At 34.3% G+C, this 26600-nt stretch overlaps 1 protein-coding gene across 1 annotated transcript in view; it reads right to left on the bottom strand.

Annotated features, from left to right (window-relative positions):
- LOC150100200 (uncharacterized) overlaps nt 1–26600 on the bottom strand; it is a 260605-nt gene that overhangs the window by 21657 nt on the left and 212348 nt on the right. Inside the window, exons 8-9 of the mRNA XM_090403094.1 lie at nt 18626–18769; nt 1433–1558 (exon numbers count right to left, since the gene is read on the bottom strand). Of these exons, the coding sequence (XP_090259220.1) occupies nt 1433–1558; nt 18626–18769 (270 nt within the window). The remainder of the gene's footprint in view (nt 1–1432; nt 1559–18625; nt 18770–26600) is intronic.

The following is a 26600-nucleotide window of genomic DNA, read 5'->3' as shown; positions in this document are numbered from 1 at the left end:
TCAGATCATTAAATATCAAAGAAATGAACTTTCATAACAATTACGTCATGAGTCATCACGAATAAATCACGTTAATGAGACACGCACATTGTCACGCACAATACCAATTTTTTGTATGATTTAGAACCATCGGTTATAACCTAGTCTGTAACCTTCATTTTGTGCTTACTGATTTGTATTTCCTGAGGATGCCAATAGAAACAGATTGGCGAAACATGTAGGAGGATAAAAATAAAGCTACTTGATAAAGATTTTATAAAAAAGTGTAATAGTCTTATGAATAATTGTCAAGAAAAAATTCAACATGTATGGTATCTGTTTTAAGGAGGTTGTAACCACTGTCTATAAAGCATGTAAAAAACTGATTACATAATTATTATCAGAGAAACCAACAAAGTATTATCTGTATCCCACTTTTTTAATCCCAAGTATGTCTGAAAATATAGCCAAAATTCTGCATAATCCAAGAACATACAAAGTGTTCTAGGGATAAACTTGTCCTAAGGATAAACAGGATATATGGAAACCACCAGTCTTGAAAAACTAAATGCACATGGTACCATCATTCCAATTCTAGAATACACCATTAGTTCTGCACCTTTTTATGTATTAATCACAGAGAAAAGAAAACAAAACCTATAACCAATCAGCACCATGTGTCAGCAAGAATTCAAGGGGAAACATAGAATCAGTTGATGTGTTCTTGAAAACCTATAACTTTACATAGTCTTTAGGGAGAACAGTGCAAGGGAATCTGTTGCAAAGAACAGAAATAGACGGCATGAAAGAGGAAGAGAAGTTGATTTGGCTAGGCTTCATGCTGGACAGTAAACAGATGTTTTACAACCAGCTGTTCATGTTCTTACAGTCTTAAAGTTGATGAATGATAGTAAGGAAGAGACATAATGCAGAAAGAAAATCTATGAGAGTGACAGGAGTGAAAAGAGAAGGCCTGTTACAATTTGAATTATTTTCACAATTATTTGATTGTAGTTAGTTACCTTATGCACTATAGCAATTTTTTTTTAATACTCTAGGAATGCTAGTTTAAAATTGAAAAGTATCAGCAGGCAGAATAAACTATGAGTTCTGTAATTACTAAAATAAAGAGCCAAAGTTCAGTTCAGCGATGCAAAATTACATAAGCAAAGTGGATATTAGATCCAGCATTATTTCAAAGCTGAATGTAGAAACTATGAAACTAAGCTCTCTGGTCAACTTACCTTACGAAACTTTCATAGTTTCTACATTTGGCTTTGAAATAATGCTGCATCTAATATCTACTTTTGCTTATGTGATGAGTTTTGTTCTTGTGGTCTGTAACTATAAAAAGTTAACATGAACTAAGTGATTCAAAAATATTCAGTACTCTAAAGGTAAGTGTACTCCAAAAGATAAAAAGCTTTCAATTACAAGGACAGCTGATATTTACCTAATAAGCGAGTAGTTGTATTTCCTGCAGCAATCATAGCTCCTCTCGAATGGCCTACAGCTGGCAATTTTGTACATACCACACGATGGGCACCCATATTTCCTAGTGTATATACATTTGATTCTCCTGTTGATTAAAGTATGAGAAAATAAACTCTCGTTTCTCAATTTCTTTTTTAAAGAAACAGTTTTAATTCTTAATTATGTGGTATCATTACTTCAAAATTAAGAATAATGCAAATAATGCAACATCTCTCCACTTTAAAATCAAATGAAATTTACTATATTAAAATAAGTAGTACTGTAACATCCTATTTTAGAATGAAATGTGCATGTTCCTATCATCACACATTACTACTAAATAAGGCAAACAGATAGGGTCGCTAGAATCAACTGCATACTGCAAATGGCATGCGAAGAAGTTGAGCATAAAAAGAAGTGTCATCAAGAATTCCCTATCAGTGGATCATCTCTTCTTCATGACAATGGTAAAAGACTGCATTACTCAATCAACTGTAAGTGGTGTTATCAACCAATGAAAATGCCAGAGTGCCACCTTAGCCTAGAAATCCAGGAAATCCAAAGAAAGAAAGGGTGCATGGAAAGTAAAGAGCAATACTGAAATCTTGGCAGTGTGATGCAGGTACGATTAGCCAGGATAGTGGAGAGTACAAGGATTTGGGTTAGTAGCAAAACACATCAAGCATGGAAATCTGGTATAAAGAATACTGTCATGATCGGTTTATAGAGCATTGGAAGTCCATGCTATGAAGTGATGAATCACTATACCCTTTTCTCATCATACAGACCAGCGTAAGGTGGCTTATGTGGAATGTGTTATTCCAGCTGTGATGTCTGGTGGCAGAGACACTCTTATCTCTGAATTTGGTACTGGTTAAAAAACTAATTTTCAGTAAGAATATATAATTTTTACATTTGACTTTTCTAGTTTTCCCTTCATCCAACCTGGAAATCTTGTCAGATAAAAAAAAGAAGAAAAAAAAAAGATTTACTCTTTTTTTTAAATACACCCAATTCTCCATTTACATGATAGATTGGTTCTAGAAAAAACCATGTAAAAAAAGAATACAGTGCATATGAAAAAATAGAAGAATCGTTCTAGATGTGAAAACCTGACACGAACAATAAGTTATTTTCAAACTAAACATATGAAAATCATTGAATAAAACTATTTAATTTTAATAGAATATTTTTTATTTTAAATACTTATTTAAAGTATATACATATGTATCTTTCTTAAAGAAAATACAGGTATCCCTTGCTTAACATGGGATTTGATTAACGCAGTGAAATTAATTGCGACAATTCCTTGATATACGTGGCAAGAGTTTTGATTAAAGTACCTTTAAATTTACCACGCAAAAACATGCAAGCCTCGAGGAGTGTTTCCTGGCCAAGAGAAAGAAGTCGTAAGCAGATGACGTCATTCCTCCCATTAAGCATTAAGAGTGGGTATATTACAAGCTCCAATTTTTCTGGTGTATTTAAAAAATACAGCAGAACTTTGCGTTTAGATAATGCACCTGGTCATCCAAATTCTCTTAATGATCTGTGTGATGTGAAAATTTTATTTTTTCTACCAAATATGACATCATTGCTCAAACCCATGGACATGGGATTCATTGCAACTTTCAAAGTCTATTTTCTTATAAAGACATTCTCAAAAGCAGTAGAAACAACAACGGGAGAAAATGCGATTACGCTACAAGAATTTTCGAAAAATTTTAACATTAAACATGCAATTGAAAACATTCATGACTCGTGAGAGCAAGTGTCTTTTAGCTGCATGAGAGCTGTTTGGAAAAACCTTTTACCAGAATGCACTAATGACTTAGGTGGTTTTCAAAATCCTGTGAACAACGTGGTTGAAGAAATCATTACAATTGGTGAAGACTTTGGTTTTTATGGTGTTAATTCAGATGTTAAAGAATTATTGGATTCAAACTCAAAAGATTTCAATGACAATGATCTTCTTGAAATTGAACAACTCGCATATGAAGACAACGAACAAATGGAATGTGAAGATGAAGTTCCAAAGGAGATAACAATCAAAGAACCAAATGGAATATTCTGCAGTTTAGAATCGCTTAAACAGCAAGTAACGGAGATGGATCCAGATGTTAATCGAAGAAAGCTTGTTTGCCGAGGTCTAGAGTCATTTTGCTTGTTATCATAGAATTTATGCTGATAAGAAAAACTAAAATTGTTCAAACGACTCTTGATAACTTTTTTTTTGATAAAATATTGCAATAACTAATGTAGGTAGCATTTATTAAACATTTACTTTGCATCCATTTTTTATCTTTTCTAAAGAAGTACCACATAAAATGAATTATTAATACAGTAATCGATCATGGACGAATTGTAATTTTTACAATTGATTGTTATATTTGATTAACGTGATAACATCAAGGGATTAATTAATCGTGTTAATCAAGGGATACTTGTAGTGTGTTACTAATAAAATAGAAATTAGAAAAGGCCCAAATACACCCGTGCATATGGTTATTAGTTAAATTTTATTTGCCATCATTTTCTGACAGTAACTGCATTCTTTTGTGTGAGACTGGAATTAAATCATTTGAAACACACTCTGGCCATCCTGTTCATACTGCAATGGCAAAACATTTTCTTCAGTAAAAGGAACTAAATTAGCACTAATTTCTAATAATTCTGAATGTTTTTTTTTACCACAAACTCTGTAATTAATAGCTGAGATCCTGTTTTGACTAGATCTTTGTATAATTTTTCATATCACACCATACAAGACTTCAGTTCACGTTTAAACTGTTCAGCTCATTTAGTATTTTGATCATGCGTAAGAAAATGACTTTGCAATTTACTAGCCATTTGAAGCCCTTCTTTAATAATCCTGCAGTGAGTGGAATCTCTTCATCATCATCGCTTTTTTCTTTTTCATTGAGATTCTCAATGACAGCTTCTATTATTTCTTCATCACTAAGAGCCTTGTCACCCATCAATTCTTCAATATGTGCAGATGAAAAATCATCAAATCCTTCTCCACCAACTGCATGTGCTAATCTGATGATATTGGGATATTCAGTTGTATGCAGAGGTACAGGGTTTTTCTTTTTCACACATTCTGGACAGTTTTGAAAGAAATTCCCTAGCTGCTGGCTCATCTGCAGATACAGCTTCTCCCTTTATTTTTACATTATGAAGTGGTATCTTTTGAGAAATTTTATAAGCCAACCCATGCTTGCAGAAAAATCACAATTGTTTGATGTCATTGGCTCCTTTTCTGTTTGCACGACCGTAATGTTTTCTGTTTGATGACATTTCTGTCTAAAGGTATTCCTTTTTGTGAGCAATTTTTTATCCATATCTTTTATCTAGGGCCTTTTCCATCTTCACTTTTATAATGTCTCTCATATACAATGACGACTTGGCACCTAATTTTGTTCCATAAAGAACATATTTTCGAATGGTCTCCTCATTTTTCTTAATCGTTCTCACAGTAGCTTCATTCAATCCAAAATATTTCCCTAAAAACATTGCACCTTCTCCAGCTGCTAAACAACCTAAAATTTGGATCTTAATTTCTAAAGAAATAGCTTTTCTTTTCTTCTTCTTCTGTCTAACTTAATTATCTGACATCATGATTAATGATGTAATGTTGTAAAAATATCTGAAAAGAATCAATAATTAATTTTACTAATTTGATATTACACATACAAAACTTCAAAATTTAATACATACCTGTATAACTTTATTGCATGAACAAACTTTCCTGAACAAAACACAAGACGTAAACATTTCGAATTGTAAACAAGAAATGATTCTGTTTTAGCCTCTCATAATGGACCAACTTAACTTCAAGGAATCAGCATAGCACCCTTCTGCTTCCAGAACCAACAGCAAGTGAATATAATGGATCATCTGTTGGCTTAACTTCAGGGAATGATAATTGATTTTTTTGTTGTTGCCATAATTGTCTACATTCTGTAGTTTAGAGTAATCCCCAATATTTAAAACATCGAGGGGGGGGGTTCACCAAAATTCAAGTTTAAGTACATATGCACTGTTCTTGGAAATGATAATTATAATGGAAATACCCTTTTTAACAGAACTGAATTCAAACTCAAATTTTAAAAATAAGTGCCATTTGAACAGTGTTAAATCAAAATATACTGTGTAAAAATAGAATTGCTTTTGTTTTCCTAAGCCATGTTATTTTGAAATCATTAAAAAAATGCAGTGAAAAAGAGAATTAGCTATATGTATATATATATATTTCTTAACATAAGAAATGACATCGATTTAATTTTTTTTAATGCAAACTATGATTTATATATATTTATACACATATGGTTTCTAAACTGTGAATTAGAAGAAACACTAAGGCTGATTATTACAAAGTGGACTGCTAATTACTCTCAATGAATAGAAATAGAAAGAATTTTTTTTTTTTTAACATATGCACTTACCTGGTTGTGAAAAGGAAAAGCTATTCATTCCATGGTTTCTTTATTTGAGTGGCTGGTTCAGGAGAAGAAGCAAAGAAAAGCATGAGCTCCCCCCCCCCCCCTTTAATTAGAAATTCAGAACAGGTTAATTTTGAAAGTGAGCATAACATAAGTATAGCCTATATACCTTACTTAAGGGAGGATATAAAAAATATAAACGAGCTGAAAAAGGAAGAAGATAAAAAGACCATACAGTACTTATATGCCTATCTCTTTTCCGAAAATTTGTTCTGAAATTCTGATATTCAGAATATCAGAATCTAGCCCTACCTGGTGTATACCAGGTCCCTTGCAGCTGTAAACTGTCCTACTTTGGCCAACCAGGCAGGACAGCAAATATCAGAATTTTGGAACACAAGGACTACATCTGTTTTCACAAGTACAGCCATTCTGGTCTTGCAGACCATGCTCTGGATACATGCCACAGAATACGGTGGAAGAAAGCTACAGTAATACACCGTAGCAAATACAAATTCGAAAGACTATTTATGGAATCAGCCTCAGCCCTAAGAAACTCTCCAAACCTCAACAAATTTGGTTGTATGAGACTGCCCCAAATTTGGGAGGCTTACATCAGCAGACCTTCAACCTCAACGGCCAAGAACACCTACTTAGTCCACTAGAGGGCACCATCAGGACTTTTAGGAGAACAATAGCTTCATCACTTCATTCTCAGTTACTGTGTTGTAGTGCCTACGTGCATGTGCCTTTTTTTATAAGTTCCTTTTGAAGATGGCAATGTGACGTTGCCGAAATATCGGAAATATTTATTAAAGTGTAATTTAATTTATATTCGTATCTACATTGTCAATTCCTTAAGTGATTTAGTAATACATTTTTATGTATGCTTTTAAGACATTTGCCGACTTATTTGCTAAGAACTTTTGGTATGCATCCTTCTTTTCCAGAACTGCTTCTTTAATTTCTTGTGTCCACCATGGTTCTCATTTTTCTGTCCTTGCAGACATTCATCACATACCACCCTAGCTGAATCATTCAATGTGTTTTTTTCAAGTTTGTCACTGAGACTTTGGTGCCTGTTTTTGAATTGTTCCATTCTTTCACTATGCTTCCTTCTTTTTCCAGAACTGCTTCTTTAATTTCTTGTGTCCAACATGGCGTTCTTATTTTTCTCTCCTTGTGGATAACTTCAAATGTATGCCTTTAGGAGACGTGCCGACTTATTTGCTAGAAACTTGCAGTATGCTTCCTTCTTTTCCAGAACTGCTTCTTTAATATCTTGTGTCCGCCATGGCATTCTTATATTTCTATCCTTGCAGACAACTTCACCATATACCTCCCTATTTGAATCATTCAATGTTTCTTTAGAGTTTGCCACTGAGACTTTGGTGCCTGTTTTCAAACTGTTTCATAACTTTTGTATAGTAGAGTCAACAGCAGGGGTTCTCAAACATTTAAAATTTTGTACCACTTAAATAAGAATCAAAAAATATATGTACCACCATAAAATACTGTTTCAAAATAAATATTAAATATGAAAACCCTTATGACATGCTAATGAGACTTTGCATCCGAAAATTCACATAAAACTGCAATAAAATTTATTTGTTTGTTTTATTCGATTCGCCAAGCTAAATTCTTGGAACAGTCTACTTGTTACAATATTAAAATACATTTTTCTGAACATTTATTTAAATATTTTGTGTAAAAATTGTACCACCAACAATAACGAAATGTACCATTAGTGGTACACGTACCACAGTTTGAGAAAGGATGGTCTACAGTTTACTTGTAAAAACTTCTCAACTTGAATTCTTTTAAAAACTTTTTCCATACTGTTCTTTATGTGCTATTCTGTTTTATCCTACCTAAAACTAAGTGATGGTCACTTCCAATTTCAAATCCTCTCTACAATCTTGTACCTGAACCAACATGAAGATATCATTATCAACAAAGACATAATCAATGAGGCTTTTCTTATTTTATATGTCTTCTCTCCTCGTGAACTTGTGCACATCTCCAGCAGGTACTTGTAGTAGTTATTAGCTTTGCCCTTTTTTCAAAATTTTCCCAAATCATTATGCACATTGGGCATAATGTAATCAATTATGTATGATGGAACTACCATTACATTAAGAGGTAGTTAAACACGAGGTAAGGTGAAATTACTTTATTAAAAAAAAGAATGTTTTCAATTATCCTTTGGAATGGGGGATTCTACATGATATATGTACAGTCAGCAGACATAAGGGACTTCTCCAAAGTAAATTCCAACATCCTGATTATGTCTTCTCCTTCTGCTATTACTTATCCTTATCTTATTGATAAGTTATTATTCTACTATCCTACAGAACTCATTTCCTCTATTCCTACCCATCACTTTCTGCATTTCGCCTAATTCCATATTACAATAGTCTGAAAAACCCACATATCTCTTCATCTAACCCAGTTCAGAATTTTCAGAATATGCAGAATTTTTATAATGAGAATTAATATGATCATCTCGGTTGTCTAAGGGAAGGTCTCACTTCATTGTACTATTATGTACTCCTCTGCTATTAATAAAATTCAATACAAAAAAATTGCTAAAATTACTGACAAAGTAGCACATCACATAAATTTTGATTTGTCATGCAGTAAAATTACATATCCTTCAGTAGCATTCAAAGAGAAGTGGGAGAAATTATGATGTGGCCATTATAAAAACTTCCACACTAACTCCCCAAAATTTCTAATATAAATTTTCATGCTTTTATTAGTACAAACCACTATCTATTTAACCATCAGCCTTGTGACACCAACTGAAAAATTAATTAAAACGAAGTTAGTGTGATCATCTAATGATTTTGATTTCATATCATGCTGTAATATGGATTATGCACAACAATTCGGAATGATATGTTGGTGATAAGAAAGAAGATAATACTAGTAGGCTTATAATGATGATTAAGTTTAATTAAATATTTTATTCATATTGCATGGACATCTTAAATAAAAGCAACATTATTGTTTCCATGTGCTGAAAAGTCATGTTTTCATGACGGATTCCTGATCTACCTGTCTAGTGAGTGTTCCTTTTGTCTGCCTTGGTCACTGGAGACTGGCACTATGAGTAGAACAATAGCATCTTGCAGAGGCAAAGCAAGACACACATACACATGCTCTCAACAGCACAAGTAGATTATTCTGCTCAGTAGATTAAGATGATTAAGAATAATATGTGAATGGCAGCTAAGAAGTGAAGTGCAGGTAGTTATTCTTTGTGGTTTAGATAACTATTTTTTTTAACTGACATTTATTTTTATACTTCTTAAGAATGGGAAACAGTGTTGAAGATATTTTGTGCATACCTTTCTCAATCCAAGAGTATGAAGTCAAATTAAAAATTGTTAAAGATAGTGAACCACATCTGCCTCTTCGAAATTTACATAGCATCAGTGGCGGCCGGTGAAAATTTTAAGCGGGGGTGCTGCATATACAAAAAACTTTTTTTTCCCCTAATCAGTAACAAATTTATTAATAAATAAATTTACACATTAAAAATTGCTTTATTAAAAATATTTCATCCTCACCATGAACAAACACCAATAATAAAAGTTTTGTATCAATAACAATGACAAGTGCAAACGAATATTGGTGTTAGATCGCAGTGCATTTGTTTTGTGTAGTGATAATTGAAAAAATATAATTCTTTTCATATTTTCAACAGTGACACTCATCATAATTCAGCCTTGTATCTATAATAAATAAATAATTATATGTTATTTTAACAAAATAAAATAAGATTTACAAAAAAATAGTTCAACACGAACACGCGCCAATAATAAATATTTCATATCTCACAGAAATAACGACCGCAGGCATAAGATACACTGCCCAAGCGGCAGTGTATGTAATGATGTAACTTGCAATAACAGCAAACGAATATCAGCGTTAGATCGCAGTGCATTTATTTTGTGCAACGATAATTGAAAAAATATTATTCTTTTCATATTTTCAACAGTGACACTCGTCATAATTCAGCCTTGTATCTATAATAAATAAATAATTATATGTTATTTTAACAAAATAAAATAAGATTTACAAAAAATAGTTCACCAGGCACACTCACCAATAATAAACGTTTCATATCTCACAGAAATAAGGTGTGTAAGCTTACTAAAAATCCCAACTGTAAATGCGTTTGAGCAGTTACAGTTGGGAATGATGTAACGTGCAATGACAAAAGCAAACGAATATCGGTGTTAGATCGCAGTGCCTTTGTTTCGTAATCTAAAGCGTTATCGAACAATTCCAATTATTAACTATTCAATCAATGCTAAGCTGTAACCTTTAACATGTTGTACTGCATTTATATAATGTTGTAAGCATTGTTATTATTTATAAATACAAACAAAATTTAATTTTTTTTCATTTTTACCTTGAGGGTGCTGCAGTGTCACAGTGCTTATGTAAGGGCCGCCACTGCATAGCATTTACATCTCAGAAACAAAGGATTAAACTGGTGTATAAATAGAACTTTTTTTTTTTTTTTTTTTTAATAAAGAAAGTTTTTAATACAAATTTACCGATTTTTTTTTAATAATGTTGCCTTACTACAACACAGCCCTGTTAATACCCATTATAGGCCACTATCTAGTAATCATTTTTGTCCAGATTACGATGTTCAGTGTTAAGGATAACTACAAATAGCCCTGGCTCTTGAATCCATATTTGTATGGTAAAGTTTTGATTTCATCAGATTTTGTTCGACTTTATCTAGTGAAGAGTTTTTAGAAGATGAAATCACTGTATAATGCAAATTACTAGCATATCTAATAAAAACAAGTTTCCAAGATCATATATTTAGAGGATTATTCAAAATTCTGAATACTACTGCTCAATTTTATTGCAGAAATACTACAAAGTATTTAAAAATGGGTGAAAGTACACATAACAAAGATACAATATACTTTGAGTTTGCAATGTATTTAGGTATCAGCAAATATCAAGACAGTATTTAAGCCAATGAATCACTTTATTCAATGTGTCAAAATCATGAGGATCATCTTCAATGCTCTTTACTTTCTAGGCAAAACTGTTAAGCCCATTCCTTCACAGTGGAATATGAAGAAGAAACTTTCCAAAATATACCATCCAATTGCTGTTTGATAGCACTTGGAGAAAGCCCTTGTTTGATGAAAAACTTTATTGCAGCACATTACTCAATTTTTAACATTACAGCCACCTAACGTGCCATGTGTTAGTCAAACAAGTGTTTACAACTGAATGATGCAGTAGAGAGTTGAAACTGGTACACTAAGATGCTGCTATCTGTTACAGATGGCGTTTTAAAATTGGTGCGAATTTTGTATGTCAGGCCAGAAACTTTTGGAACCTACCTCGTATATTACAATTGTGCACCTGCTTAAGGTGTTGGAAGAATAAGATGTATAGATATACTACAGTATTTAATTAGATTTTGCCAATTTTAATTTGTATTTTGATGAAATTATATTGTAAGAAAAGTACATTTTTTTAAAAAAGAGAATAGATTGTCTAATACATATGTTGTGATTGTTATATATACGTGTTAAGTTTAATATTGAACTAAGTGAATGCATTGATTTGATTAAAAGGTTATTTGTTGGAAATGATAACTGCAATTTAATTTAAATGCACATGTGATATGAAAAATTTACATATTTTTTTTTTTACACACTCAAAGTGTGCGAGATTGACTATTTTCAAGTAAAGCACCATAACCACACACATAATGGTGGTTCATTTCTATTGTTTCACAACTGAAACAAAAACCAAAAGTATGCTGCATGGTGCAGCTTGCTTGGAATGAAAAGAAACCTATAATATTGCTGTGATAGAAATGAGGATATTTTTGGAGCTTGAAAGCAGATATTTATGAAGTCTTTCATATAACGAGAAAAACACTTAAAAATTATCAATTGTTATGACAATGATGACAAAACTGTTGAGGGGTCGGGAAGATATAGCAGGTTGAGTTTTTAATTACTATGAAAAAATTAAGTCTTTCATATAGAAAGAAAAATAAACTTCGGAACCTTAAAGGAAATAAAAGGAGGGAAGAAGATAATTAACTTACATTTTGACTTTTAGAGAAAAGTAGCAACAACTAAAATTGCAACTATTTTGGTGATTTTTTAAAAAAGAACACTTAGTGTTTGAATTAAGGATTTTAGATCCATTTTATTTCCAGCTCTCTGGAAATAAGATTTCTTTAACGAATTTGCTGGCAGCCACCATGATCAAATAACTTGAGAGTGAATAAGATGTTTTAAATTTAAAAAAGGCAAATTATGCAAAAAAAAAAATTTTTTTTTTTTGAAATGCACTTAGAATGACGCTGAAAATTCACTTGCCATTTGCCTCTGTTTATTCATTTGTGGCAAGTTGGCATGTGGATTTCTGGAGCACTGCTAATGATGGTTTCAGAAACCATAGAAATCTTGCTTTCTTCACTTGAGTAGCCAATGGGCAACATACACAGCATAAATGCATTAGTGCCTATGTACATTGCACAATTGCAGCCAGCTATTTCACAATTTGAACTATGACTCGATAATTTTTTTATGACCTTTCATGTGATAAATTTACAAAATGGTGCATTTCCAACATTATGAATAATATCTTATATAAATGTCACAATATGCTCATGTTAAACTTTGATAAATTGTGATTCCTAAGAATTCCAATTTTATCATCGTTTAACAGGAAAAACTGTGTAGGGAATATGCTTGCTTCTAAGTATGTGCTGTATGCAACTGGTAAAATATAGATTACATTATTATAAAGAAAAAAGATTGTGAATATTTCAAGGAAGGAATACTTGCTTGATTGTATAATGCCAGTGATACGTTATAAATTAATAATATTTTGTTAGAATTGATAATACAATGTTTTGTAGTATGACTTGCATTAAGCTGCTGTGAACAAAAGTTCAAAGTGCGTGGGCACGGCGACGGAAAGAAAGGTTGCCCCCAGGCAGTTGCACGCACATGGCAAGTGCAGAAGCGAGTGGTCAGAAAAAACAAACGATTCAAAACGAGACCCACGTGGGAGAAATTATACACGTTGGGTGAGCTACATGAGTTACAGTGATTCCGATAGGGGAGATGATATAAAAGGGTTAGGACCCCCCCCCCCCCGAACGCCTTTTTTTCTCTTCTCTCTTGGCTGGGAGTCTCGTATATATTCTGGTGGGTAGACGGTTGCATGGAGGAGTGTCTCTGTCCAGGAGTGCTCGGACGAAGGATCAGCGAAGAGTTCTGCCAGGAATCCCGAGAGCAGTAATAGGATATGCCGCTTATGAGCTGGAAGGATCGCACACTCCTAATCGTACGATGAAAGAACACATCTCCGTTCGACTGACGGGCAATCCATGGAAAGGGCTCAGCATCTAGGCAACAGGCCTCACGTAAGCAGAATCGCCTTATGGCATCGTTATATCTGGAGTGGGCTAGTTATGCTGGGATCGTGTGGACTTGTCTTTGACCGCAGAAATCCATGCCATAGCACCGACTAAATGAATCGGAAGGGAGATCGATCAGAGAATGGCAGTCAGAAGTTGAAGGAACAAGTATGAAGAACCAGTGTGTATGGTAACTTCTTTGAAAATTCTTTGTCTATATAATGTGTATAAGAAAATTAAGATGTTATAAATGAGATTAAGGGAAATTGAGGACTTTTATATAATTAAGACAGGACTGTAGCACCTTAATATTAGAACGCATAGTGAGGTAACTCCTATACGGTTAAACTAATGTGTATGTTTTTGAAAGTATTAAGAAGGTTTAATCTGAGTAATGTGATATGATATGAAGATTAATGTGAATATTGCAGTCAAGTTTTGTCAGTTTGTGTGTTATAGTACAAAAGTTGGTAAAACACAACCTCCCTTAAACAAATAACTTAACAACTCCAGATATACAGATCAATCTATAATTTGTAGCCTCAGCTTTATCATTACCTTTGTGAAGCGGAACAATTTTACTTTCTTTTCACTCCTTTGGGACTTGTGCAGTTGCAAGACTCTTGTTAAATAATCCAAAGCTGATGCTAATTCCTTGGAACATCCCTTAAGACATGTAGTGATATGTCATCAAGTCCTATTGCCTTATTGACACCTAGCTTACTTAACTCCTCATATGCCCTCTTGTTCACTTACCATTAAGTTTTCTTTCATTTCATTCTTTACAATGGGCTTCTGATTTCACACTCAGGATAAAACACGCTGATGAACTGCTCACTGAATACCTTGACTATGTCTTCTGCAGCAGTTACTAATTTCTCCTTTTCATCCATTGAATAATCTTACCATAATAATTCTTCTTTCTACTTACCATATACTGAAAAAAAAAACTCCCAAGGATTTTCTTGGCTTAATTTAGTAATTTATGCTCATAATGCAGTTTTGTTGTCCTTACCAACTGAGTCACTCTCCTGGCCTGTTCTTTATACTCTTTATGCAACTGATTATTACAATTATTCATCTTGTGCTGCCTCAAAAGAACCTTCTTCTTCTTCCAGATTTCATGCTTAATCCTCTCATTCATCCATTTTACCAATTTAATTCAGCTTTTTGACCTTTGGAATACATTCACACATTGATGCTGTTAAGTATTTCATTGTCAGTTCCCAATCTGCATTTATTTCCTTTCCACTCACCACCTCATTCCATACTATAGCTCCAAGTTGTCTCCTAAGCTTGTCATAAGTCTTGAACTTCCACATGTTGTGGCTATTTACAACCCAGGTGATCACTTCATGATCACCCTCACCAACTGGAGGGAAGTGCAAAATCCCATTCACAATTAAATCTTCTGATGAAATCATCAGATCTAAAACTCTTGATTCTCATGTGCCCTCCTTTACATACTGCCTCAGACAGCTGACTGTCAAGAACTCGAGTAATTCATTTTCCTTATTTCCAGATTCTGTCTCTTCATTCAAACCTATCCTGCCATAATTAAAATCATCCTTCCCATGTTCACTAGCCCAAGTTGCTTATACATTTCTTCATTACCTTCCTCCACGTTCCCTGGCCTATAGCAACATCCAACTAAATATCTCTTCCTGTCAACCTCTATGGGATTGCTTAAGAGTCAAAGCCAAATAACTGGGAGGAGACCTCTAGCTTGCCTTTATGGAATGCAGAGAACCAACTAGGGCTTCTGATCTAATATCCACTCACCTTCACATGGTGTGCCCTATTAGTAAGTATCCATTGGATACTGAAAAAACGAGGATGGACTGGCAATTTGGGGCTTAGCAGACCAAACTGTACTCTCTACTGGGGTGAAACTACAAATGATATGATGGTGCAACATGAGATTTCATGCCAGCTGGGGGGTGTCACTAGGTAGCTGACATAAAGAAGATGAACAAAATGATACTTGTTGGAAATCTAACAGTAGAGTAGGAAGTGAATCTCACCAGGCATATAGTTACATTTTTGAAAAATTTGAAGAAAAGGTCAAAGCTAATAATAATGGTAAGTATCTACCGAATTTCTACTCAGCATATGGACTAGTCATTAATAACACCATGTCCCAACATAAAGATGTGCACAAATTCATGTGCAAAGAAGACAAGAAGTAAGAAAAGCCCTATTGTTATTAATGATATCCTCATGCTGGTTCAGGATACAAGACTGCAGAGAGGATTTGAAATTGGCAGTGACCATTCACTTAGTTTTAAGTATGATAAAACTGAATAGCACATTGAAAAGAACAGCATGCAAAAAGGTTTTAAAAAGAATTAAAGTTGAGCAGCTTTTACAGGTACACTGTAACCAACTATACAAAAATTATTAAAGAAAGAATGAAACAGTTCAAAAACAGGCATAAAAGTCTCAATGACATACTCAGAAGAAACATTGAATGATTCAGATATGGAGGTATGTGGTAAAGTCTGCAAGGATAGAAAAATAAGAATGCCATGGTGGGTGCAAAAAATTAAAGAAGCAGTTCCAGAAAAGAAGGAAGCATACAAAAAGTTGCTAGCAAATAAGTCAGACGATATCTTAAAAGCACAGAGAAAAATGTAAGAGTGCTAAGCTGTGTGTGTGTGTGTGGAAGTAGCTAAACAAAAAGTCATGGGAAGACTGGTAAGAACATGGAATAAAATATCAGGAAGGCGGTAAAATATTCTGGAGGCTATTGAAAAAGCTTAGAAATGGAGAAAAGTGTACTGTAAAAGGAATTAGAGATGATAAAGGGGACATGAAAGGCTGTTAAATGAAACAAGTGACAGAACAAACATTAAAAAATTTTCAAAAAAAGAATGCAAACAAAAGTACTTATCAATACTTGAGGTAGAAAAAGCTGTCAAAAACTTGAAATGTGAAAAGGCAGCTGGAGTAGATGAAATTTGACCAGAAATGCTCAAATATGGAGATATAAAAGTTTTGCAGTGGCTAAACTTCAGAGGGCCTGATCAGAGGGTTGAACTCCAGACGACTAGAGTAGAGCTTTCATAATTCCCAATTATAAAAAAGGAATAAAGCTGAATGTGAGAATTAGAGGATTTTCTCTACTAAGGGTTCTAATAAGGTTTATGCAAACATTCTTTGAAATAGGTTGAAGAAAAACTGTGGAAAAGAAACTGGAAGAAGAACAAGCTGGATTCTGGCCAAATAGAGGTTGTAAGGAGAAGATTTTCATTTTACAACAAACAGTTGAGAAATCATGGGAGTATGACAAGAATTTGTACTTAAGTTTTGTAGATCTTGAAAAGGCATATGACAAGGTGCCCAGGGAAAAGCTTTTCAAGACACCACAGTTATACAGGGAAATACATAGTCTGTATTTAAGTTGTAAGTTAGCAGTTAGAATTGCAGAAAATACAGGAAGATGGTTTGATGTAAAATGAGGAGTAAGACAAGGATGCACATTATCTCTTTCTCTTATTCATCATCATCAATATGGATTGCATTATGAAAGAAAGTGGCATTAAACCTGATATTAAAATCAGAGATATCAAACTTAGCTTTATGCAGATGATGTTGTACCCCTAAACACATGCAGTGCAAGTCTCAAGGATTCTCTAACTAAATTGCATAACAGCTGTAACAAACCTGGTATCAAAATCAACAACAAAGAGACTAAAACTATGAAAATAGGAAGGATCATAGAAAACTTCAGCTGCATTCTCAATGGAGAACCTATAGAGCAAGTAAAATATTTCAGCTATTTAGGCATGGTTTTTAGTGAAGATGGTAAATTAAATTTAGAAACAGACAACAGAGTAACCAAAGCTGGTATAGTGGGGAGCCAAATGAAGAAATGTATATGGAATAAAAGAGAAATTAGCCATAACACTAAACTAGCAGTATACAAGACAGTGTTCAAACCAGTTTTAAGTTATGCATTGGAGAGTTGGATTAGAAATAGAGGACATGATCAAAGACATGAGAGTTCTTAGAAGAATCAGGACCTCAACAGATGGCAGAATCATATTAAACATGAAGACATTAGGAAAGAACATGACATTGTTTGCAACAAGAGGAAAGGTTAACAAAACTAGTGTTCAATGGCAAGAAAACGACTCAGAAGATCAAGATCTAGGTGAATTGATTCAGTCAAGTGCCCCAGAGGAATGAAATGTTAGATATAATGAAATTTGAGTGCTGACAAGTAATAAGCAAAGTACAAATATCAAATAACAAGAAATAATATCCATAGACTACTTTGGAGGAAAATTGTTGATAGGAGATTAATGATAATATCAACTTAATCATGTAGTGCTGTATAGTAGCCTGGACACCTCTTGAGGGTACATATCAGAAAATTGATGATGATCAATTTCCACTTCATACAATACTGCCTCAAAACCAGTGTCACTATTTTCCTCTTTCATGTCTACCTTATGTGGACATGAAAGAGGAAAATCTTGTCTTTTCTATTCTCATAAAAAGCATTGTATCTTTCCATTTCTATTAGGATATCATCTTCATTCAGTTATGTCGCACACTTATTTCAATGATTTTTGGGTGAATAAACTCAATCAGTGAAACAATTTTATCTCTCTTATTTCTGATACTCCTGGCACAGCAGTTCACTTCTGGATCTATAATCAATCCTACCCAAGCAACTTGAGTAGCCATTGGGCAACATACACAGTATACAATGTATTAGTGTCTCTGGATATTGCACAATACCATGAATTACGATAATAATGAAGACAGTGCATTTAAAAATAAATAGGTTATAGTTCCACCATACAAGATTTCCATCAGACTATATACAGATTATTGTTAGCAAATATAGTTACCCAGTATTCAAGGAAAAGAAGAGATTATGGAAAGGATCCAGAAAAGAGCAACTAAGGCATTGTAAGATCTGGCTAGAATGTTGGGTATGAGGATGATGGTTGTTACTTTGATCTTTAATCCCAGTACAGTAAACCAGTGACATGGATAATTATTTTTATTAGTAAATTTGCTGCATATAATTTATATTACTTATCAAATTTCTAGTTCAACATGAATCTGCATCCAGTAGTTCTCTAAATCTCTAAATTCTCAAGGGTCCAAGGACTTTTATGCTCGATGACAAAACTAAACATGGCTACATACTTGGCTACCTCTAATGTTGAGATGCCAAAAAAAAAAAAAATAATAATAATAATAAATAAAACTCATAAATGATAATAAAAAGTAATAACTATTTATAAAGCATTGAATAATTTCAATATAAAGTCATCCATACCTTCTGTCTTGAACTTGACATAAGTATCTTTATTTTCAATCATAGAATCAACTGCTAACTTCTCAGCATATTGAGCAGTGATTATAGCAATAGTTGGCTGCTGAGAGTTTAAAACAGTTGGCATTTGGCGTACTAATTTCACTTCTGTAAAAGGAAAGAAAAATATTGAAAATTTATTGCCACTAGTCCTAGAAGTATACTCATCAACACTGACAGAAATTACAGGTAAGTCACATAGTCAAATATCAAAACAGAGCAAGTCACATAGTCAAATATCAAAACAGTGCAAATCACATGGTTAAACAGTCTTTTTAGGATTGCACAGTATATGGCATCATAAAACATGTTGCAAAAAAACTTTTGAAGTTTTAATCTTTCAGTTTACTACTACTACCACCAGCACCACCACCACCAGTAACTCCAACTAAGCAAAAACAGAGCCCTAGAGCTTAGTTGTATTTTTGGTAGAGAATTGAATTTGAGTCCACAGCCTAATAATAATAATAAAAACGTTAATTAAAAGTGTGTCCATGTAAATAAAATATTTAAAATTGATATTCAAACAAGTTGGTGTGGCCATGTTAAAGAATCCATACTAATAATATAGAGGAGCTAATGGATTGTTGGGGGTGCAGGAGAAATTATTACTATTAAAAGAAGATAATAAGCATCCATTATGGTTTATTTATAGCCAAGTAGCAAAGCAGTATTTCTTAGTGAAACAAAATTTCAGAAGTAATTAAGAGCTTACTAGTATACAACCTTCAGCATGAGAGCTGCTTTGAATTACACTTAAAAGATGGACTGTGTCCAGTACTTTTGATTTTAGTAAATTTACTAACCTGACAACTATTTTGGAAAGTTTGGTTTTGTCAGAGGACATAAACCTTCTCCATGGAATTTCATGCTGAAAGCTGCATTATATTTTATAGAGTGAACCTGTGTTTTGGTTCTTGGCATGAACTTACTAGAATACGTTTGGCATGACTTGCCAAAACAACTCTCATGCCAAACGCATTCTAGTAAGTGCTTGTGAAACTAAATAAGTACTTGTGAAACATAAATGTTTTGCTATTTGGCCAATAAAACAATAACATATTTATTATGCTTACTTTTAATAGTTGCCAAATTATTATTATGTGACACCTCTCAGGAATCCACTTATGGAAGGGCACACTACTCCATTACATAACTCATTACTAATATCAGTAAACAATGCCATCTATTGCCCGCAACTATCTCATGGCTGATTTGCCTGCATGCAGAATGAAAAACCTGAATTTCTGGGAGAGAAAAAAAAAAAAAAAAAAAACCCTACCATCTCCCTATGAGATTGGCTAACTCACCTTCAATTGAAAAAGCTCAAATTAACAATTCCTGGCTCTTTCTATGATTTATATACCAAGTGAGAAGTAGTACACACAAAAATACTACTTTTTGGAAGAAATTCTCTGGTAGTGAAAAGGTTTCTGCCTTCAGAAATCTTCTCATTACCATGGTTTAAAATAGCTGTGAGGCCAGTGAATTCCTTGATCAAAAGATCTAATAAAAGGCCAATATACAGGCACTTAAACAGAGTTGTCTTTTGAAGTAGAACAATATCAAGGCAACTCATGCTGAAGATTGTCCTCTAAGAAACTCTCAGATACTTTCAAAACTTAAGTTTCAATGACATTGTTCTGCTGCTTGACTATATGATGGATATTTATTATCTTTTTTTTTTTAAAATAGTTTTTAATGCCAAAGCTGTTAGGCTTTTTTTTTTCATCCCATAGGAATTTATTACATTTGATAATAAAATTGTAGGGTATTTCTGTGTTATAATATGCTATGATTAGAGTCTCTGCAGCTTAATGATCAGATATCATGTTTGTCCTTCAAGTTGGAGAGCCTCAGGTTCAATATCACATCACAGTACATGAGGAACACATATAAGTTTTTTAAGAGAAGATGCAATTATATGGTCTCATATGAAAGGCAGGATTTTTTTTCCCTCTCACAGATTTCGATTTTACATCACAAAACAGGCAAAATGTTCCCTCTCCCATAATATCCATGGCGAGGCCATGTGGACAGAATTAATAGAGGCCAAAGCATTAACATGTTAACTCCAAACAGGGATCGAGAAGAAGGCAAAGAGAGAAGATTTGCCATGAATCAAAATTTGAAAAACTACAAAATTTTAAAGACAAAAAACCAAATAATTTAACACTAGCCTGATGGAAGAATGAAATGATTGCTTAAAAACGTTCTTGAACTACATGTAATATAAACTGTGTGAACAAGTTAAAACAACAAATGTTCATAATAAATATAGCAGATGAAAAAGACGAATCTATGTTTTTCAATAAAACGAAAGTTGTCTAACCTATGAGAATAACTGAAGAAAAGTACAGTAATCCCTCAACTATCCAACCACAGTAGGAGACAATCTGATAGTTGAATAAATGAAAGGTTGGACAACTGAAGGTACAATTACACGGAGGTATATTAGAATACAGTTAACACACTGAAGGATTGCTATCCCTGCTACTCATCTTTCCCCTCCAAATAGCAATATAGCAAACTCAGAAAGGTGAGCACTTTCGAATTTGAGAAAGAACAAGGACATTATCCTCCTCAAGACAGACAAGGGCAGCACTACAGTTATCATGGATACAGCCAACTACAAGTTAAAGATATCATGACATCTTTCAGATCTCTCCACTTATATCCCCCCCTCATCCCTGACTATGATCCTACTTGGTTGAATAATGAAGAGACCAATGAACTCCTGCAAAAAATGCTCACCTGGTCAACAGATTTAAAGAAAAAGCTAAAATCCATGCATCCTTTAATCCCAAGCTATACAGAATTCCAAACATTGACAGGGTTAGTATACTCTCATGACCAATAATGGAATAAAGTTGCATACCTATCTTTTATCTAGGAAACCTTCCTACTTTGTTAAAGACCCATATCTAACATTTGGACTCCATCAAGAACTCTTTCAATTTTGTCCAGAAACTATCTGACATTTCCATTACCTCAATACACATCCTTGCCGGTCTAGACAACATAGTTTCATTGTTCACTAACATCCCTGTAGACTAAGTTCTAGAGCTCATTGACAATCTCTTCCCTTCTGATGTCACTAAGCTATTCAAACATTGTCCTGACTCAAATTAATTTGAATGGAATGGGAAAATTTTCAAAGAGCTTTTCGGCCTTGCGATGGTCTTTTGTCTCCATCATGTGCTGACCTGGAAAATTTTGAAAAAAATGATAAATTTCAACTTTTAAGCAAACCATTTGCAAACAATGCTGGATAGCAGTTGACTTGTGCTACCTCCCATATCCACCATGTGTTTCTATTGCCTTTAATACATAGCATCATACATCTCCTCTAGGAGATGTGCTTTGCATTAAGGGTAAATATTAAGAATAGCGATCAGAGCTTATCCACCTTTTACCATGAGTTGCCTTGGTCTTGCACTACGTGTGGGATCACCTTGACTTGCAATACTTGCAGGCGCAAACTTGACTGTTTGCTTACTTGGGAAATGGAGTAAAACCAGGTTTAAAATAGCTTGGTATCTTTAACACACACACATATATATATATATATATATAAATTAACCTACAGAGTATATACAAGGGTGGTCTGAAAAGGTCTTGGCCTCGACCATAGATGGCAACACTATCGGCAAGATTTTTTTTTTTTCTAAGTTGATACATTTGTCATATGCATCCATGCAGCTGTCTAAAGCAAAAGTGTTGTCTGTATCCCTTGAAATGGATAAAATTGAGTATCGTGCGGTTATAAAATTTGTTGTAAAAGAAGGTTTAACACCAAAAGAAATTCATCTTCTTTTGGTGTTAAAGATCTTCTCCTTCATTTTTGACAATTAAGAAATGGGCTGCTGAGTTTAGACGTCGCCATACCAGCCTTGAAGATGATCCACATGAAGAATGTCCAAAAAGTGTAACACCAGAAATTATTGATCAAGTGCAGGATATGGTATTGGATGACCAGCAAGTCAAAGTGCATGAAATTGCTGAGATAATCAGTAAAGGATGGGGGTGCCAGAGCTAGTGAGCCACATTAAGCCAGAACAGTTTCAGAAATGCTACTCTAGAACAGCGCTTCTTAAACTTTTTCCACTAGTGACCCCTTTATGCCCAAGAAATTTTTACGCAACCCCGGGTATATAGGTATATAAAATAGGTATACAAATCAAACATTCACTGATAATAAATCATCAAGAAATTTATTTTAAAACAATTCATTGGTATACATATAATTTTACCATTTATTAAAGACGAAAGCAAATTTGCATACAACTTGAGATGGATGTGCTTCTTTATTTTTTCATAAAGAATTAAATCTTGGCTGGATATTTGATACTGCAGGACGTAGAACATCTTCAATGTTTTTCAGAGTCGATTGATATTTTGATTTTATAATCGTCAATGCTGAGAACGGTGCTTCGCATAAATACGTAATATAAAATGGCAGAAGTATGTTTATTATTATTATTATGGGCAACTCCAAGGAGTGCTTAGACTCATCGAGGGAGGCCCTAACATCATGTCAAGAACAACTAATCAACATCCACACAGTATCTATCACACTTTGCCTTGAACTCATTCACAGTCATAGCACCCATAACAGACTCTGGCAGCTTATTCCACTCATTCACCACTCTCCAAGTAAAAAACCTAGTTCTAACACCCTTGCCCAGTTTCCATGGATGGCACCTAGTCCTCCCACCACCCGTCCTGTTCTCAAAAATATCCTCTGAATTAATCTTATAGAAATCCTTCAGAAATCTTATAGAAATGTCTCAATCATATCACCCCTTTTCCACCTATCAACCAATTTCTGCAACCCACAAATCTTCAACCTGTTCTCATAAGGTTCATTCCATAGACCTGCTATCATCTTGGTCACTCGCCTCTGGATCCACTCCACCTCCTCCCCATCAAGAAGAAACCCTGGTCCCGCAGATCTGGGCTGGGCACAGTAGTCAAGATGGGGTCTTATAGATGACGAGCAGATACAGAGGAACAATAACTTACTTGTCTCTGCTCGTCAAAGTATTCTTCAGTAACCAAGTGATTTGATGAGCTGATTTAGCCACTTTTGCGATGTACTCCATATCCACCAACACTCCCAAGTCCCTGGCCTCATCAATCTCCTGGAGTACGGTTCCACCAATGTGATATACAGGGTGTTCGGGATAAATTTGACATATTTATAATTAATTATATTTTTCCGTAAGTTACATGTATTAACAAACACTTCTCTTCATTTAAAAGTTTGGACCCTTCTTCATTCATATACAAGATGTCAGAAAGGATGGATAGCTGGAACCCACCTGAATCATGGAAGAGAATAACTTGTATCATGATGATTCGTGCCCGCCATCAAAATAAGGATATTACGACTGCTGCCCAATGCTCCCTGAATACAGTAAAAACAATCAGGCATGAACTAGAGACTTGCAATGGTGACTACGAGGATGTAGCAAGAAGAAAGATCCCTAGCAGACGATCTGATTGCGTTCGTACAGCAGAATTCCTCGCAAATCTGCAGGAACAGGTGTTGAAGAACCCTGGCATTGGAATTCGGGCTTTGTTCGTGGAGTTGCTAACTGTAGTCAAGCCCTGGATAACAAGGGTAGCCAATGGTAGGCCGTATGTATGGCAGCAGGATTCGGCCCCTTGCCACACCTCTGGGAAAAGTCAAAAATGGTTGTCTGAAAATTTCTACGACTTCACCAGTCCAAATGTTTGGCCTCCAAACTCCCCAGACCTTAACCCCATGGATTATTTTGTATGGGGCGCAGCTGAAAAAGACACCAATCGCACTTCCAGTAATACAAAAGCCCAGTTAATGGATAAAATTAAAACAGTTTTTGCGGCCCTTCCCAGGGAGACTGTAGCATCAGCTTGTTCGAGGTTCCGAAGCAGAATTGAAGCTGTGATCGATGCTAATGGTGGTTATTTTGAGTAAATCTTGTTGATAGTATTGTAATTAACTCTGCCTGTAATGTTTTTTTGTCAATTCATTAAATTTAATAGATACAAAGAAGATTTTCTTTTTCCTTACGAAACTGTCAAATTTATCCCGAACACCCTGTACTGCTGCTAATCTTTTCACTCCGAAATGCATAACCTTACACTTTGCCACATTAAATTGACATCCATTTTCCTTAGCCTAGTCCTCCAAACTATCCAAATCATCCTGCAAAATTTTGACATCCTGTGCACTCACAATTGCTCTACCCAACTTTGCATCTATTGGTTCATTCATTTCTGCAATGTCACCACCTGGAAGATAAATTCTTGCAAAGTGCTCGCTCAGTAATTCAACTATATCAACTGATTTAGTTACCTCCCTACTATCGACATTCCTTAAAATCATTCTGCCGTATACATTTTTTCTTTTACTTGCAGCATATCAAAAAACTGTTTGGGATTCTCTTTAGCTTGCATGGCTAATTTCCTTTCATAATCCGCTTTTGCTTTTCTTACCACATTCGTTACCCTTCTAGTCTGTGCTTTATACTGTCTGTGTGCCTACAGGTAACTTTCTCCTTAAATTCCCTCCACAGTTCTTTCTTTTTTTTTTAGCTCAAGCTTAATGGTGTTATTCACCCATTTTACCCCTACTTGTTTAGGATTTCAGAAATTGTTGCCAATTCTATCCTAATCCCAAACCAAAATTCATTTAACGATTTTTTTTTTTTTTTTTTTTTAGGAAACTCAAGTTTTAAACCTGTGTCGCTTGATAACTCGGCAAATTCTTCTTGAACTTCTAATGGCAGATGACTGACGTTTCTGATTTCAATTGAGTATGACTTATGAACCCAACTTAATTTTTTAGAATCAAAATTTGAAGAGAAGTATTTCGGAAACTGTGTCTCCAGGCATTTCAGATGATCAATTATAACTCTTACAATAAAATCTTTAGGAAGGTTATTTTCAATTATAAAATCATTTGTAGCTGTAAACATTTCTAAAGAACCATTTTCTACCCTATTCTTCCATATGTTCACTTTTGAGTAAAACTTTCAATTTTATCTGCTAACCACTTGGCCATGTGGTTAGCATATGCGCTCTCCAACCAAAAGGCTGTGGGTTTGAATAATGCCATGGACATGGATGTCTGTGACAATACTAGTGATGGTGGGCGGTAGATGGTATTGGTGTAGATGATGGTAGTTGCAGTTCGTTGTAGTTGGTGGAGACAGAGTTGCAGAGTAAATGCCCCTCCCTCGATGAGTCTTTGGACTCCCTGGAGGTGTCACGTAATAATATATTATAATAATAATAATAATAATAATAATAATCTTTTAACATAAATATGTTAAAAGTTTTTCCTTGAAGCGACACGTTTAAATTATTGAGTTTTTTGAAAATATCTGAGAAATAACAGTTTTGAAAACCACAAGTCATTATGAAAAAAATTAAGAAAATCGGATTTCTGCTCAGTCAAAAATATAACAACTTCATCTTTCAATTTCAATAATCTGTTTAAACTTCGCCCTCTTGAGAATCACCTTATCTCTGCATGTAGTAATAAGTTTTTGTAATCAGAGTACATGTCTTTGCAAAGGTTTGAAAACAAATGACTGTTATGTGCATGGCTTTTAATGAAGTTAATGATTTTGATAGTATCGCAAAGCACAATATCTAACTCTGGTAATATTTTTTGGCTATGAGTGCCTCCCGATGGATCATGCAGTGAGTAAAAGTGATATGTTCATTTCCACCAGCTTTAACTTTTGCTACAGATCGAACATTCTCGCCCATCATTGCTCCAGCACAATTTTTCCGCTGTAAACCTTCATTTGTGAAAAATTCATTGACTTTAAGATATATATCTTCCCTTCTTGTGTGCTCTTCCAAAGGACGACAAAACAATAATTCCTCATGTATGCTTCCCTTCATAAACATATCTTACATAAAGTAACAACTGTACCATGTT

This window comes from Typopeltis vanoorti, chromosome 13, assembly GCF_054136105.1.
Source record: "Typopeltis vanoorti isolate ZY-2024b chromosome 13, IOZ_Tvanoo_1.0, whole genome shotgun sequence".
Classification (NCBI taxonomy): domain Eukaryota; kingdom Metazoa; phylum Arthropoda; class Arachnida; order Uropygi; family Thelyphonidae; genus Typopeltis; species Typopeltis vanoorti.
Note: the sequence above shows the minus strand (reverse complement) of the source record. Positions and strands in the feature narration are given on the sequence as shown.